Raw genomic sequence first — 16,229 nt, 5'->3', positions numbered from 1 at the left:
TCTGGAAAAAAAATTAGTTCCAATTTTGGCCACCAGGTGAAACTCTGGCGCTGTACAGCATCTCGTCGATGTCTCCTGTGCTCACATCGAAAAACAGTGCAAGCGACAGTTAATAATTAAATCAAAGTTATACGTTTCTCACTTGCGTAACCGTTTCTGCCCACATCCCGTTCCTCATCGATTATATATGGGAATACTTCTATACATCTTTCTTCTATTCACAGCGCCAGGTTTGCACCTGTTGGCCAGAATTGGAACTATTTTTTTTCCCAGTGTAAATCGGTTCCACATTAACGCATCAGAATATCCGCCACGTTTTTGTGCCATACGATAATTACAGCCCATACTGGACCTTTGTGAGTAGCTGTACATCAGTTATAACCACCCAGTAGCAGCTTACCTGTATTTCTATTTTCTTATTCATTATTAGACCTAATCCTGCATTCCCCACTCCTTATTATGTTTTCGTACCCCTATATTGACCTCACTAACAGTCCTTTTCTTCCCACCGATGCACTTCACTAATTGCCACTGTGTGTAACTTCCATCTATCGATTTTCCTTTTTAAATCTCAACTTATCTACCCAGTTAAGGGATTCAACATTTAATGCAGCGACCTGTAGAACGCCAGTTTCGTTTTTCCTGATGACAACATCCCCCTGAGTACATCCAACACAGAAATCCAAATGCGGGACTATTTCACCTCGGAATAACCCACACTGTAGATCAGCAATTCCTCAGGAAATATAATGGCTATAGTTCCCCCTTTCTTTCCACCGTTATTCCATATTTTCGACTCCATGAAAGTCTGTTTTGTTCTTAGACGAATTTTGCTTCCTTTATTTTCAAAGAAGAATGCACATTCTGTTTCTTACTATATCTTTATATTACGTATGTCATTAAATAATTCCGATTTTTTTTCTGTATTACAGCTTTTTGCTATTTTTTAGATAAAAACAACTCCTTGGTAAATTGTTACTCTAGTTTTTTAAGTTTTTCATTTCACTTAGATGTGTCGCAATGGAGCTGTGTTTAGCTGCTCTGCACAGCCCAGGATGTCACTTTCTTGGAATTTCTGTATAGCAGAACATTTCCAGCGTGGAATATACGTGAAAATAATCACACAAAATTATAACCTAAATAAAAATCTGTTAAGAAGCTAGAAATATTTGTGCACCAAGAAATTGTATGTTGCCAAAAAATAGCGTAGCTCTGAAATGTGGGAACAAATGCATGATTATATCATCACATATTGGTCACTTCCAAGATCACTTGCAAGTGGTTTATATTGAGAGCGTGACTGTCATGGCGCCAGATATCGATTTTGTTCACACCACTGATAACAACAACCAGAGAAAATGAAAGTAAATTAACTTATCTCACTTATCATGCAGACTTTCATCATTCGACGTTTCTGCACGTTATTTATGCAGTTGCGAGCAATCTTTTTTGGCGTAGCCGGGATACATTATAGCTTCACTGAAGAGCCCCCGCGAGCACGCAGAAGTGCCGCAACACGAATTGGCACGGACTCAACTAAAATCTGAAGTAGTACTGGAGGGAATTGACACTATGAATCCTACAGGGCTGTTCATAAATCCGTAAGAATACGAGGATACATTATAGCTTCACTGAAGAGCCCCCGCGAGCACGCAGAAGTGCCGCAACACGAATTGGCACGGACTCAACTAAAATCTGAAGTAGTACTGGAGGGAATTGACACTATGAATCCTACAGGGCTGTTCATAAATCCGTAAGAATACGAGGGGTGGAGATCTCTACTGAACAGCACGTTGCAGGGCATCCCAGATATGCTCAATAACGTTCAGATCTGGGGAGTTTGGTGGCCAGAGGAAGTGTTTAAACTCGGAAGATTGTTTCTGGAGCCATTCTGTAGCAATTCTGGACGTGTGGGGTGTCGCATTGTCCTGCTGGGATTGCCCAAGTCTGTCGGAATGCACAATGGACGTGGAGTGGTGCAGGTGATGCTTACGTACGTGTCACCTGTCAGAGTCTTATCTAGACGTTATCAGGGGTCCCATATCACTCCAACTGCACATGCCTCACACCATTATAGAGTCTCCACCAGCTTGAACAGTTCCCTGCTGACATACAGGGTTCATGGATTCATGAGGTTGTCTCCACACCCGTACGCGTCCATCCACTCGATACAATTTGAAACGAGACTCGTCCGACCAGGCAACATGTTTCCAGTCATCACCAATCCAAGGTCGGTATTCACGGGCCCACGCGAGACGTAATACTTTGATTCGTGCAGTCATCTAGGGTACACGAGTGGGTCTTCGGCTCCGAAAGCCCATATCGATGATGTTTCGTTGAATGGTTCGCACGCTGACACTTGCTGACGCCACAGCATTGAAACCTGCAGCAATTTGCGGACGGGTTGCACTTCTTTCACGTTGAACGATTCTCTTCAGTCGTCGTTGTCACGTTCTTGCAGGATCTTTTTCCAGTCGCAGCGATGTCGGAGAGTTGATGTTTTACCGGATTCCTGATATTCACGGTACACTCGTGAAATGGTCGTACGGGAAAACATTCACTTCATCGCTACCTCGGAGATGCTGTGTCCCATCGCCCGTGCGCCGACTGTAACACTGCATTCAGACTCACTTAAATCTTGATAATCTGCCATTATAGCAGCAGTAACCGATCTAACAACTGCTCCAGACACTTGCTGTCTTATATAGGCGTTGCCGACCGCAGCGCCGTATTCTGCCTGTTCACATGTCTCTGTATTTGAATGCGCATGCCTATACCAGTTTGTTTGGCGCTTCAGTGTACATATCTCAGCAAAACTGTGAGATTCTCACAAGTAGCCACCCAAACACAAATTATAAACGCAAATTGTGAAAATACTGAAACATGTAGAGTTCGTTACAATCGCTTAACACACCTCACGACAAAAACCATAGCAATCTACAGCAGTATTTGTACGTAAAGCAGTTTCTGAAGCAGTGACTTGTAACGTATATTCCTTAAGCCAGCAAGAGACTAAAATAATACCCTGTTGTGTCGTCAGTTTATAGCTATCGAACCACGCGATTCTCCTGATCACATTTCTTTTGTGACACCTCGTATAATATAATTTCATCGGAAAATCAACGTCTGTCGTTTTTTTACCAAGTTCCTTACACATATCCCTAATACAATCCACGTAATTCGTAAAATCGCAATTCGGCAATAAATGAACTCTAAATCAGTTTCCGCAATACAGAATCTCCGAATTAACCCCCAGCAGGTAAAGGTGGTGTAACCCGCCAGATTAGCCGAGAGCGCGCCGGCACGGTAGCTCAGCGTGATCGGTTAGAGGGTTAGCTGCCCTCTGTAATAAAAAAAACTGAGTGAATGGATCAATAATGAACTTCAAAGGGCGTCTGGGGACGTCCGCCACGAACAATTGCAACGAACTATAACGAACAAAATGAGGTTACATAAAAAAAAAACAAAAAAAAGAGCGCTAATGCGATGATTCCTGGACTCTGGTAGAGTTACCGGCCCTGGATCGAATCCGCCCGGCGGATAAACGACGAGGGCCGGTAAGCCGGCCAGCTTGCATGTGATTTTTAGGCAGTTTTCCACATCCCACTAGGTGAATGCCAGGCTGGTCCCTACGTTCCGCCTCAGTTACACGCCTCGCAGACATTTGAAAAACGTTCTCACTATTTCATGGTTTACACGATACACAAACCTTTGGGGTACACTACTTATGTCGGGGGGGGGGGGGGGGGGCGGGGCGTCAGGAAGGGCATCTGGCCACCCTCTGCAACCAGCACTGTCAAACCCGTAATAACATGGCCAACCCCGAGTTAGAGAGGGACAAAGGCCGAACGAAAGAAAGAAAAAGGTAAGAGTAGCGCAAGTGGACACTGCACTGGCTTCAGTTCACTCATCTGCAGAGCGCTGCTGACAAGGTTCACTATTACAGGGTGTTCTATTATCAACACTGTAAACAAAAGCGCCATGACAGTAGCATGTTTGACAAATGTCACTCGTGAATGCTCTTGGAAATTATCCAAACTTTATATCAATACAAACTCAAATACTGTCTTAGTGCTAATTATATTCTACATTCTGTACAAAGCCGATATCACAGAACCTCAGTTGAGCCTTCCAGCCAATTGTAAAAGAATGTCATGCCATGTATAATGTAAAGAATGATAATATCTAGAACTGTTTACTGTTCTGTCGTCCATCAGCTGTTTGTGCACTGATTCCAAATTCCATCTTACATGCAACCGAATAGAAGTATTTAGTTTCTCGTGCATGTGTTCTGCTTCAATCATTAAAAAATAAAACAAAACACAAATGACAAAATTTAAATTCTTTTATTCAGTTACACAGCTGGCCCAATTAGCCACAAATTGATATTCTGAATCATGCATTTTATTCTCATAGCGTTCATAAATCTCGTATACAAAGATTATTTAATCAGTTGTCAGCCACTGTGAAGCCACTAATTTGTTGTTTCAAAATATGGCGTTTTGTGTTTACGATCGACGTTTCTGAAAATCCGTAAACGTAATATCGAAATGCATTTTAGAGCCGGAATACACATGAGAGTTTCTCGCTCTCAGACAGTTTGGTACTGTTAGACAGTACTCGCAGAACTGTTTACACTTGGGGCGAATTTTCGGTGATAGTTACTGCCTGACAGTTCCCTGAGAGCACTTTCTGTCAGTTTCTGAGCGTCTTTCGAGAGCAGATGTCGGAAGCGCTTACACACACTGCAGGATGAGAGTGTAAGTGAGAGGTGAGGTCACTCTCCATGGGGTTTTTCTTCCGTAGTTCTGTGCACGAAGGAAGAGGTTGCAGTGAAAGAGCGTCGGGATGCAGCTGCACTTTTAGTGTCTTTATTGGTAAAGGAAAGACGTAAACGATCGCTTTCGTGGCGGGATAAGAGATTGGATTAGGTGGCGGAATGATTTTGGAACATATAAGAAACTCACTGTAGAGCTTGTGACGGAAAATCCACAGCAATATCGAAATTTTACGAGAATAGCTGCAATGTAAATGGAAGATATGCTTTTTGTAATTGGATACAAAATGGTCAATCTAGATACTATTACGCATAAATCCATTAGTGTTAAAGACAGGCTCCTGATTTCCAGCACCAGGTACTTTTATTGCGTTTAACATTACACTAATTTCGTATTAATAGCCATAAACTTTCAAAAGCCAAATACGGCGCATTTGAACATTTTTATTTGTATTGACTTAAGGAACCATTCATAATTCTTGAAGGTCCGTTCTTCAACAGCTAGTATAACAATATAATCAATAAATGCATCATATAAAATTGTAGATATAGCTGAAGTTATAGATAGAGTTGTATTACTCGAAGTTAAATGGCAATTTTCCGAGTTCCAAAACTATTACTTCAAACATAACTGCACTTGTTTCTCTGTGTTATCTATGTTATAAAAGAGCTCTGCCTGATTTCTTGAATTGTGGATATTATGGTAATTTTTTTCTGTAGAGGTGTTAAAAACTGTAACCATTTCAGGCAACAAACTTTGCATTTTATTTCAGTTCCTGGAGTCCAGTAACTGTACATTCCATAACATTGGACTTCCTTCATACAAACTAACTAAATGCGCAACTTCGTCGTAAGTCCAGTTAGTGGCTGCTTTCTTCATTAGCTTTTTTTCCGACACATCGCTAAGATTCACTCACAGCGCATGTCCACCGTGACAGTAGTCGCAACTGTTCCAGCTACGTTGGTATGCGTTTATAGAGAGCTCTGTTGGGAGGGTGTTATGGTACAGTGGATAGTATGCTACTTTTTACCTCATATTTTCATATTAACCTAGGATCGAGTCTCTTCAGTGACAACTTTTTTATTTTTAATTGTTAATTCTATGTAATGCATCTACGATGCTTTTATATGTTATTTTCTTTGTAGAATTGTTTGAGTTTAGAACTTCGAACTAGGCTAACTGCTCGTGCTGTTCGTTTAGGAGGTAAAACGGGCGATTTCTTCGCTCAGAAACATGCCACAACGACATATTGCGGCTCAAAACACGCAGTTTTGTGAGTACTTTTATTTAATGTATACACGACTATGGCAAAATACAATTACCAAGATGTTGCAGGGTACAAACTGTGAAATACAGCACAAGTAGTGGCCACAGTATGGCCGCTCAGTACACTCAGCTCTCCCGACGGAGATTAGATTAGATTAGTACTTGTTCCATAGATCATGAATACGACACTTCATAATGATGTGGAACATGTCAGGTTAATAAAGGGTGTCTATACAAGATATTACATTACACAAAATATTACATGACAGTTAATTTTTTTGGGTGGGGGGGGGGGGGTGGGGAAATTACCCACTTACTATACCCAAAAATTCATCTAATGAGTAGAAGGAGTTGCCATTCAGAAATTCTTTTAATTTCCTTTTAAATGCTATATGGCTATCTGCCAGACTTTTCACACTGTTGGGTAAGTGACCAAAGACTTTTGTGGCAGCACAATTTACCCCTTTCTGAGCCAAAGTTAGATTTAACCTTGAGTAGTGAAGATCATCCTTTCTCCTAGTGTTGTAGCCATGTACATTGCTATTACTTTTGAATTCGTTCGGATTGTTAATAACAAATTTCATAAGTGAATATATGTGTTGTGAGGCTACAGTGAAGGTCCCTAGCTCTTTAAATAAATGTCTGCGGGATGATCTTGGGTGAGCTCCAGCAATTATTCTGATTACACCCTTTTGTGCAATGAATACTCTTTCACTCAATGATGAGTTACCCCAGAATATGATGCCACACGAAAGCAGAGAATGAAAATATGCATGGTAAGCTAATTTACTGAGATGTATATCGCCAAAATTTGCAATGACCCTAATAGCATTGTCAGAATAGTTTCTCTTGTTTGAGAGCTACGGTGAACAGGCTGCCGTCTACACAGGTGGTCTAAACTCATAGAGAGCATCTAGCTGAGATATTTCCCTACTCTCGGACACTGCCAGTGAGCTGAATCCCGGTGACACTTATTACTCGAAAAACACTCACGTGTATAATTAGCTTTACACTATGACAAAATTTCGTACTGAAATAAAATTAAGTTACATTAATTTAAAATTATTGGTGTATGAGCACTAACATACATCAATTGTTACAAGTGGACCACTGTGTGGTGTTCACTTCAGTGTAATACTCCTGTATAAGGAGGTTTGTAAAGAAACTATCTTCATCAACACTCTCCCACTCCCTCCCAAAAAAGCTACACAAGTCTTTTTTTTCGTTGCTGAAATCTCTGACATACACACACACACACACACACACACACACACACACACACACACACTGCATCTTAGCACTCGACTCGAGGTAGACGGTTCGAATCCCAGACGACGTTGAGGTCGGCGACACTCTTAGTGCTATTCAAGAGGAACAGATTATGTGTAAACATCATATTTCACCCTCCCTCTTCACACTCTCTTCGATATCAACAGTACAAACTTGGCACTAAGCTCTATGGGCACACATAGTAGTCATCTACATTAAAGGAACAATACCTCCATTGGAATCCGCCCCTGGTAGCTGAGTGGTCAGTGCAACAGAATGTCATTCCTAAGGTCCCAAGTTCGATTCTCGGCTGGGTCGGAGATTTCCTCCACTCAGGGACTAGGTCTTGTGTTGTCCTAATCATCTTCATTTCATACCCATCAAGCGCAAGTCGCCGAAGTGGTGTCAAATTGAAAGACTTGCACCCGGCGAACAGTCTACCCGAAGGAAGGCCCTAGTCACATGACATTTACATTATTGTACCTAGATTGGAAAGTTGCCACTGTGCGTGAGAAAACATGGTCTTTCCCTATTTGGCAATTGAACAACTCATCGGACTCCCAGTCAACAATTTCACACTACATTTTGTGTGAAAAGGCATAGCGCCATGACAAATCTGCATCTGAAGCATTTGCTGATTGATGTAAGGTACTGGAAAGTGTTGATCAAAATTCTGAAATTATAAGAGATAAGCACAGAGAGCGAAAAGTTTCCTTCAACTTGTACAAAAACCAGACTGCATTTGCAATAGTTGAGGAAGAAGTGAGACAAGGTTGTAACCCATCCCCCACATTATTCGTCAACTACATAGACGAAGCAGCAAAGGAAACAGGAGAAATATCGAAAAGGAATTGAAATTCGCGAAATAACTTTTTGTAAAATAAAATTAGAATCTAATATAAATTTAAGTGTTGTGAAATATTTTCTGAACATGTGGCCTTACAAGTAAAAGAATGGAATCTTTTGAAATTTCCGTGTTGAGAAAGGAACTGACCCTTTTATAATATAGTGCTACAGAATAATGGGGATGACTGGATGGGCAGAACAGTTAACTAATAAAGAGCTACTGAAACTGATGGTGGAGGAATAAGTTTTATGGCACAACCTGGCTAAAATAATGGCTATGTTGACAGAATACATCCTAAGACATCGAGGAATGTAATAGAAGTATTACCCTAATAGAAGTTTCATTTATTCATCGATGACATTCACAAGGATATTGGACATGTCATAAAAATATAACTAATTAATATAGCCATTTACATACACTTTTAATCTGACAAGGATAAGACAGATAGTCAGCCCAGATCTTTTAGTAGGAGCCGTCCTGGCATTTTCTTGAAGTAGTTTAGGAAAACCACAAAAACCTAAATCAAGATGGCCGAATGGGGATTGGAACCTCCAAATACATTGTCAATCTGTTAACATTAGAGAAATCTCATTCGATTTATCCCTAATGTGTAATACTGTTTTGTTTACACATTGTAGCAAAGAAGTAATTGCATAAAACTAATGTTACACTGCTCATTCATTTCTCGACACCATTCACTGCAAATGCAAATGCAAATATATCTCATTAGTTCACAATATAAATTATTTCATAATACAAATTATTTCAAAGTACAAACAGTTAGTGTTAAACTGTTCATTCATATATCAATACCAAGACTCGATGTTCTTTCCATTTTGTGATAGTTTACCTCAGAAACTGAGTCAACATCTCTCCACAAAAAGAGTGAGATTGTGAACTCTGGAAGGAGACAGCAATAGAACAGTTAATTTGCTAATGGGGGAAAATATGGGTAGAGCAAGGCTTGAACAAAGTAAACCATTTCAGATGTATATAGGTTTCAATAGTTATCCTGAGACGAAGAGATTTGCAAAGGATAGTCTAACACACAGAACTGCATCAAACCAGACTAAGGACTAGATAGTACAACAATAACAGTTGTAGAGCACTGTCATTCGTCATATCACATACATCAAGTAGTTTTCCTAATTTTTGTGCATTAACATGTGGTAACCACTAACAGATTCAATCTGCAGCTAGTCCTCCTAGTCTTCTATATGAATTACAACGTGGATGCTCATGGATCCATCAGCTGAGTACACAGTTATTTATCAAGTACTGATGACTGATGAGTGCTTCTGGAATGGTTGAATTTGTGTCCTCGTAGATGATGAAGGAACTTAAAGAAGGTAGAATACAATGCTGTGTACCTTGCCAATTTTGTCGCCATATGTCTTTTCCTCAGTGCGCTAAGTTTTGTTATGTGTCAGGAATGGCTCTGAGCACTATGGGACTTAACATCTGAGGTCATCAGTCAGCTAGAACTTAGAACTGCTAAAACCTAACTAATCCAAGGACATCACACACATTCATGCCCAAGGCAGGATTCGAACCTGCGACTTTAGAGGTCGCATGGTTCCAGACTGAAGTGGCTGGAACTGCTCAGCCACACCAGCTGGCTTATGTGTCAGAAACTCTGCAGGTCACGTCACCTTTCATTCACAAAAGCAGATGACATCATAATGCTGACTACTGGCAGCGAAGGAAAGCTGACAGTGTCGATAGAGTACCTCTAATTGGTATCACTTCAACTATCCTTCATCAGCCACAACACCAAAGGGCTACAAGGAGTGAGAGAATAATATGTGTTTTTCTTAAAATTCTCCTCTACTTTTTTTTTTTGCTTTGCTAGTTTCCCTTAGTAACTGTCAAATTCAAATTTTGTTTTCTTTTTCCTACATACTCTCTATTGAGAGCCCAGTTTTTGTATTGCCAGTTTCCATTAGTGACTGTCATACCCAAAATTCGTTTGCTCTTAGGTCCTCTCTGTTGAGAGCAAAGTTTTGTGGGACTCAAGATATCCTCAGCACGAATCCTTGGCTCACATTCTTCTTTGCAAACTGAGATCTATGGGCTGTTCCTCCAGATGGCCCACACTAGTGTCATTTCTGTTGATTGTCTTCCTTATTATAGATCTTAAACAGATTAAAAAACAGATAGTATAAGAGGCAACCAAATAAAAACCTAATCACCTCCGCAATGGGAACGACATATGTGGAAGCTGGTTTCAGTCATACAAGGAAGTGCAAGAGTAGGTGCAGTTGTGGATCTATCAGTGATCGACCACATTCTACTAAACAGGAATTGATCATCTTGTCTCCCAGTGGGACAAATGTCTTAATGTGTGTGGTGATTACTTTTGAATCTAACCATTCCATGGTCCCATTGTGACAGATCTTCAGTCTCCATTTGACTGCCCCTCACAGAATTCCGATAGGAGCTAGAGTAACCTGTTCGTCACCTAGTGTTATAATGGAGCTGAATGGCAAACCCAGGAGGAGCACTGGAAGGAAACTGCCCCTCCTCCCATCTCCACTCCCCAAAAGAAGGAAAAAATCTACACAAACCAACTCTGAATTTGAAGACAAGCTTGGAGTTTTGATATGGGAGTATACAAAATTATAAATTGTAATATTTTCTTGAGTTATCAGTGTGATTTTTTGATTCATTGTGTCATACCATATTACACTATATAGAGATAAAATTAATGATGATTATTGTTATTTATGGGTTATATAGATATAAAGTTATTAATCATTGTGGCATAATGATTTATATCTGCAAACAAAGTACAATTGTGTAATGAAGTGTTTTCCTAAAGTAGTAACTTACATAAAAGCCATCTCGTAACAATTAGGTAAGAATTTTATGTAAGACTACTGTACTGCAGTGCAGTATATAAACTTTATATAAGACGAACTTCCTTTTTGTAAAACTGAGGAAGATGGCAGAGTGTTTGGCATATTGAACTCACATTCAGGAGGATGATGGTTGAAGTCCATGTCTGACAATCCTGATTTAGGTTTTCTGTGATTTCATTAAATCACTCCAGGCAAATTCTGGGATGATTCCTTTGAAAGAGCATAGACTACTTCCTTCACCATCCTTGAAACAATGTCAGCATGTGTTCTGTCTCTAATGACCTTGATGTTGATGGAATGTTAGACCCTAATCTTGAATCCTTCCGTTTTTCTTTTTGTTAAAACTTGTTTAGCTGTAGTAATTCTTCTCTAATTGCATAAATAAATTTGCAAGAGGCCGACATGTGCTCTGACTTAACTAGTCAGTTTAATACCTTTTTCCATCTCGACTCTAATCAGAATGTTGAGATACATAATACCAAAATGTCACACAGAATATCCCTTATAAATGAGCCATAGATATGGGTCATGCATTAATTGTTTAAATAATAGGGGTCAGGGAAATGGAAATGAGCGTTTGGCGTCATTGGCTGGGATACCCCTTGCGGGGCAGGTCCGGCCACCTTGTTGCAGGTCTTATTACATTCGACGCCACATTGGGCGACCTGCGCGCCGGATGGATGAAATGATGATGAAGACAACACAACACCCAGTTCCTGAGCAGAGAAAATCGCCGACCCAGTCGTGAATCGAACCCGGTCCTGTGGGACGGCAATCTGTCACACTGACCACTCAGCTATTGGGGTGGATTTACCTAGCTGTGAAATACATACAATGCGTCCAGATTTACTTATCTATCGCCCAAAAGCACACAAATACAGGATATTCTCATATGACAGATAAATAAAACCGTTAATGAACAGCAGAAAGAACCACTTAGGTGATACTTTAAATGATTATTAGTAGACTTCATGCAAATGGGGAAGATAAGAATGAAAATTAGTAGCTGTAAGGATCCTGGTCACATTTTCATTCTCCAGTGGTGCAGAAGCAGCTGCAAGTATCATGTTATCCGAAGAGGATATTAACCAGACATGCAAGAAATTAACAGTGTGCACTTGGCACTGCATGAACAAATTTGCAGAAACGTATGGACACAACTCATTAAGATGATATGCACCCATGAACTGGATAAGGTAGCTAACAGAAATATTGGCGCAGGAGTAGATAAATCTCGAGTTTCCATAAAAAATACCCTCAGGATTAGAACACAGCATTCACCCTCTCTGAGTCTGGTACAAGAGTGCCAGGAGCATCCAGCTTAGTCGGAATTTCAACCCAGAGTCAGAACATCTGTGGCCATTGTGATGTAACATGAAGTCCAAATGTGTGCACCCTCCTCAGATTATGATACTGGGGAGCACCTGCAGCTGTCCCGACTGAAGTCTGAATCCAGTGTCACGAAAAACTGTACTCCTCTGTTCTCCTGAATGTTATTTGAGAAACAAGTGCCACCTAAGTATATTCGGCCAATCAAAACAGGTAACTAGTAATCAGCCAAGGAGACAATTGGAGATACTTTCTTTGAAAGCCCCTGCTAACAAAATTTTGATAATATTCCACTGGAAGTTCCCTCACAAGAAAAAAGAAAGAGGGGGTAAGGCTGATTCATGGCTGGCATGGCGCCAGTCAGGTGCATCATCCCTCTATTTAGAAACTTTGACATTCCATCGTCCAGTCGCTTCGGCAAACTTCGTGTAGATTAACTCCCAATGTTCTACCAAACGACGACACGATTCCCGCCACCAACGTCAACGTTAAAAAATTCTTGACGGAAACCTTGATGCTGAGGTCATGTGACGTTTTGTGCCATTGAGATCCTGTCTGAATTTGAAATGCATTAAGGAATGTTTAGACTTGAAGTGACATGGCGCACTGTTCTCCTAAGTGTGCCCTTAATATATAAATGAAGCTAAGTATTTTGAGCAGTGTACGTTTTTTTCCACCTATGAGTTTAAAAAGTGACGACCCATTTCATTAAAGACCGTGCCTAACTAACAGTTGCTGTATGCTAAATGTACTAGAAATTAATTGAAATCTCAGTAATCTTCCTTGGGTTCAAATGGCTCTGAGCACTATGGGACTCAACTGCTGAGGGCATTAGTCCCCTAGAACTTAGAACTAGTTAAACCTAACTAACCTAAGGACATCACAAACATCCATGCCCGAGGCAGGATTCGAACCTGCGACCGTAGCGGTCTTGCGGTTCCAGACTGCAGCGCCTTTAACCGCACGGCCACTACGGCCGGCAATCTTCCTTGTTCCAGTGAAATCAGACCTACTGATCATTTGTGAAGCCTTGTAAAATCCAGCAAAAATACTTAAGGCCGATTCACACTGGCCGTCCCGTCATATCACATCAAGGGACTGTCACGTCTCCTTGAATTCACACTGTCTGTCACGTCAATTCGTTTGTGAGGTTATGAGCTACGATTCACGATACAAAAGGTAGGAGTATAATATCTGAATTGAGGACCTAATAACATTAAAGATTATTAACGCCCAAATCAAACTTCATGGCTAGGTTCTTGATCAGTTTAGTGTGGTAAAGAACTAAGAAGTAAACAATATTTCAAAACATAGGCGTTTATTCGCCAGCAAGGAAATATACAAACACATCAACCAATTTTTGTGAGGGACTGTATGCAGCCTTTTTTTACTTCATCCATTATCTTTGTTTTCTTATGTGGTTTATAACATCTTGAACAACTGCATTTTCCTCTTTCATTAGAGCTCACTTTATCAGCTTTATTTAATGAAAATTGCTTCAACTTTTCTTCTTGTTCGTCTACAGAGTGGGCATTAGCTCTGTTCTGTTATTGTAAACCTAAGTAATTTTTCACTTTCAGATCTCTGACATCGCTTGTGGAAGACTATTCAATAGAAATTCAAAGGTATCATGCAATTTGGTACGAAAACAAAGTGAAATAATGAAATAAAGATTAAGAAAATACACAAGCACAAAATCTACTACTATAACATGAGTGGGAGCGGTGCGAATAGGTTAACTTCCGATATTAGAAGTCGATTCACTGCCTGAACTTTCTTTGTGAGAAACCTTAACGTGGCGGCCTGTGCGAATGCCGCAATCTGAGGCGCATTGTGCAATGTTTTGACGTGATGTAATGTAACGCTACTGCCAGTGTTAACTGGTCTTTATTCTGCGTATAGTTAATATAGTTTTAATCGATAACATACGCTTAACATATTCTTTTATAGAGGCTAGTTTTTTAAAAAAAAAACTCGTCCACAAGAAGATTAATTAAGAATAATATAGTATCTTGTTTTTGCAACAAAGTGTTTTGTCTATTAGAAACGGATAACTGTATAATTTCTTTGGAGAGTAATTTGAAAACTCGTTTTAATGCTCTAATTTTGCAAGGCACGTGCTCTGATATAGCAGTAATTTTGATGAATGAGTGATAAGAAAGAATATGGAGTTTCTGAAACACTAGGCACATAGTGTATGCCAGATTTGACAGTTTGACACTGTATATGGAGTATCTTCACGTACTGACTGAAGTTCTCGAGACTAGTTTGCAACATCTCTGGTCAGTGTGGAGCAATGTTACCGGAAGGTTAAGTTATGTTTTTAAGTGATGCTGGACAAGAGTTTCAAAACAACATATTTTGCTTCTGGTCACTTGTTATGGCAATGGTATATCTGTACTAATACCCATGATATTTCTAGATAGTGTCATCACGTGTAACGTGTTATTGACTTCGATGAAGTTACAAGTGGCGTACACTTTGCAGTTTGTTGGCGTTTGTTTTTCTTGTAGAGTTTGTAATGTAGACAGAAAATATGAGCTTGTTGTTCTGAAACTTCGATATATGACTGAACTCTACGAACAGCAGCTAGCAGCGATGGTGGGTTATGGTGGTCCGTGAAATTACTCACTGAGAGATGTGGAGAGTAGAATGTGTCCGTTGTTTCCTTTGTTTGTATATTTGGTGTATGTAAATAGTGCTACATACCACACCGAAGATTGTTCAATAAGGCTACAGAAAAAATATTGAATTATTAGCATACCAGTTTTTTGGAACAGTTTATAACAGTGTTACCAAACAATGCTAGCACATTTGGCTATAAAGAAAAGCTTACGATTATTGCAATATTAGTTGTTGTTAACATCAGTATTTACTGTCTGTCAGTATGACAGCATACAGCCATTTCAAATGTATGACAAATACTCTTGTTTATTCGCAGTGTCATATATTCAAGTTGTACATATCATTCCATTCACATATCCACATAGCAAGTTTGCCATGACATACATGAACAATACTGTCTAGGTTCTTGATATCATACAATTATGAACAGTGTCATGTATAAAACCATACAATATCATCATATATGTTTAATAAACTAAATTTGTTAGGTCTTTCCTCTCTGGAAAAGCGAGGTACTGTCAGAGGTCGAGCACCACAAATACTTTCAACAGTAATTTGTAGATCTTGGAAGTCTGCTGTTGCTGAGGATGTTTCCACACTGAACACTCCGTTACACCCCCAACTCCGCAAGTGCAAAAGTAGAGAACCCTCACTTGGTTCTATCACATACTCCCAACTGTCTTAAGGTGGTCATCATATTCATTGTCACAGTAGAGGGAGCCCATTTGAATTGGTGCAGGTATTATTGTAGTTCCCATGGTTAAATTTCAGAAATGTTGCCATTATATAGAACACACATAGGGTGATTTGTTTTGTATACTACCTTGCGAATGGGACTTAGATGCACTGGTAGTCCTAAAGGAAACACTGATAGTAATCATAATAATCTTGTCAAAGAAGCACCAGTTTATGCAGTTCATTGTCATGGATTCTTTGCTACTGTTCTATGATATTGGTATTGATACTGAATATGTCAAATTTTATTCATGAACTTTGTGAAATGACTTAAATATTTGTATTTTTCGCTCTTTTTCAGGGCTGACATAAAGTAACCATTATTTGCTCATTGGAATATCATGTTATACGTAGTCTCCTCATCAAATGCCTGGAGAATTTATTGCTGGTCATTTTGTACAAAGAAAAAGTTTGGAAAACTAGTCAGATCTGTGAGTATAGGACATTTCTTTTTTATGCAAATGTTATCATATTATTATTATTATTATTGTGTTTCGCCCATTTCTGGCTTTGTTA

General features: G+C 39.7%; 1 protein-coding gene across 2 annotated transcripts in view; it reads left to right on the top strand.

Annotated features, from left to right (window-relative positions):
- LOC126418736 (protoheme IX farnesyltransferase, mitochondrial) overlaps positions 1–16,229 on the top strand; it is a 280,801-nt gene that overhangs the window by 199,373 nt on the left and 65,199 nt on the right. The window contains exons 1-2 of one of the 2 annotated variants that reach the window (XM_050085656.1): positions 14,592–14,742; positions 16,015–16,144. In XM_050085656.1, coding sequence (XP_049941613.1) covers positions 16,055–16,144 — 90 coding nt within the window. In that variant the 5' untranslated portion in view covers positions 14,592–14,742; positions 16,015–16,054. Of the gene's footprint in view, positions 1–14,591; positions 14,743–16,014; positions 16,145–16,229 lie in introns of those variants that run through there. The other variant, XM_050085665.1, reaches the window with a different exon arrangement.

This window comes from Schistocerca serialis, chromosome 1 (assembly GCF_023864345.2).
Source record: "Schistocerca serialis cubense isolate TAMUIC-IGC-003099 chromosome 1, iqSchSeri2.2, whole genome shotgun sequence".
Classification (NCBI taxonomy): Eukaryota; Metazoa; Arthropoda; class Insecta; order Orthoptera; family Acrididae; genus Schistocerca; species Schistocerca serialis.
This window is presented reverse-complemented; position numbering and strand designations above follow the sequence as displayed.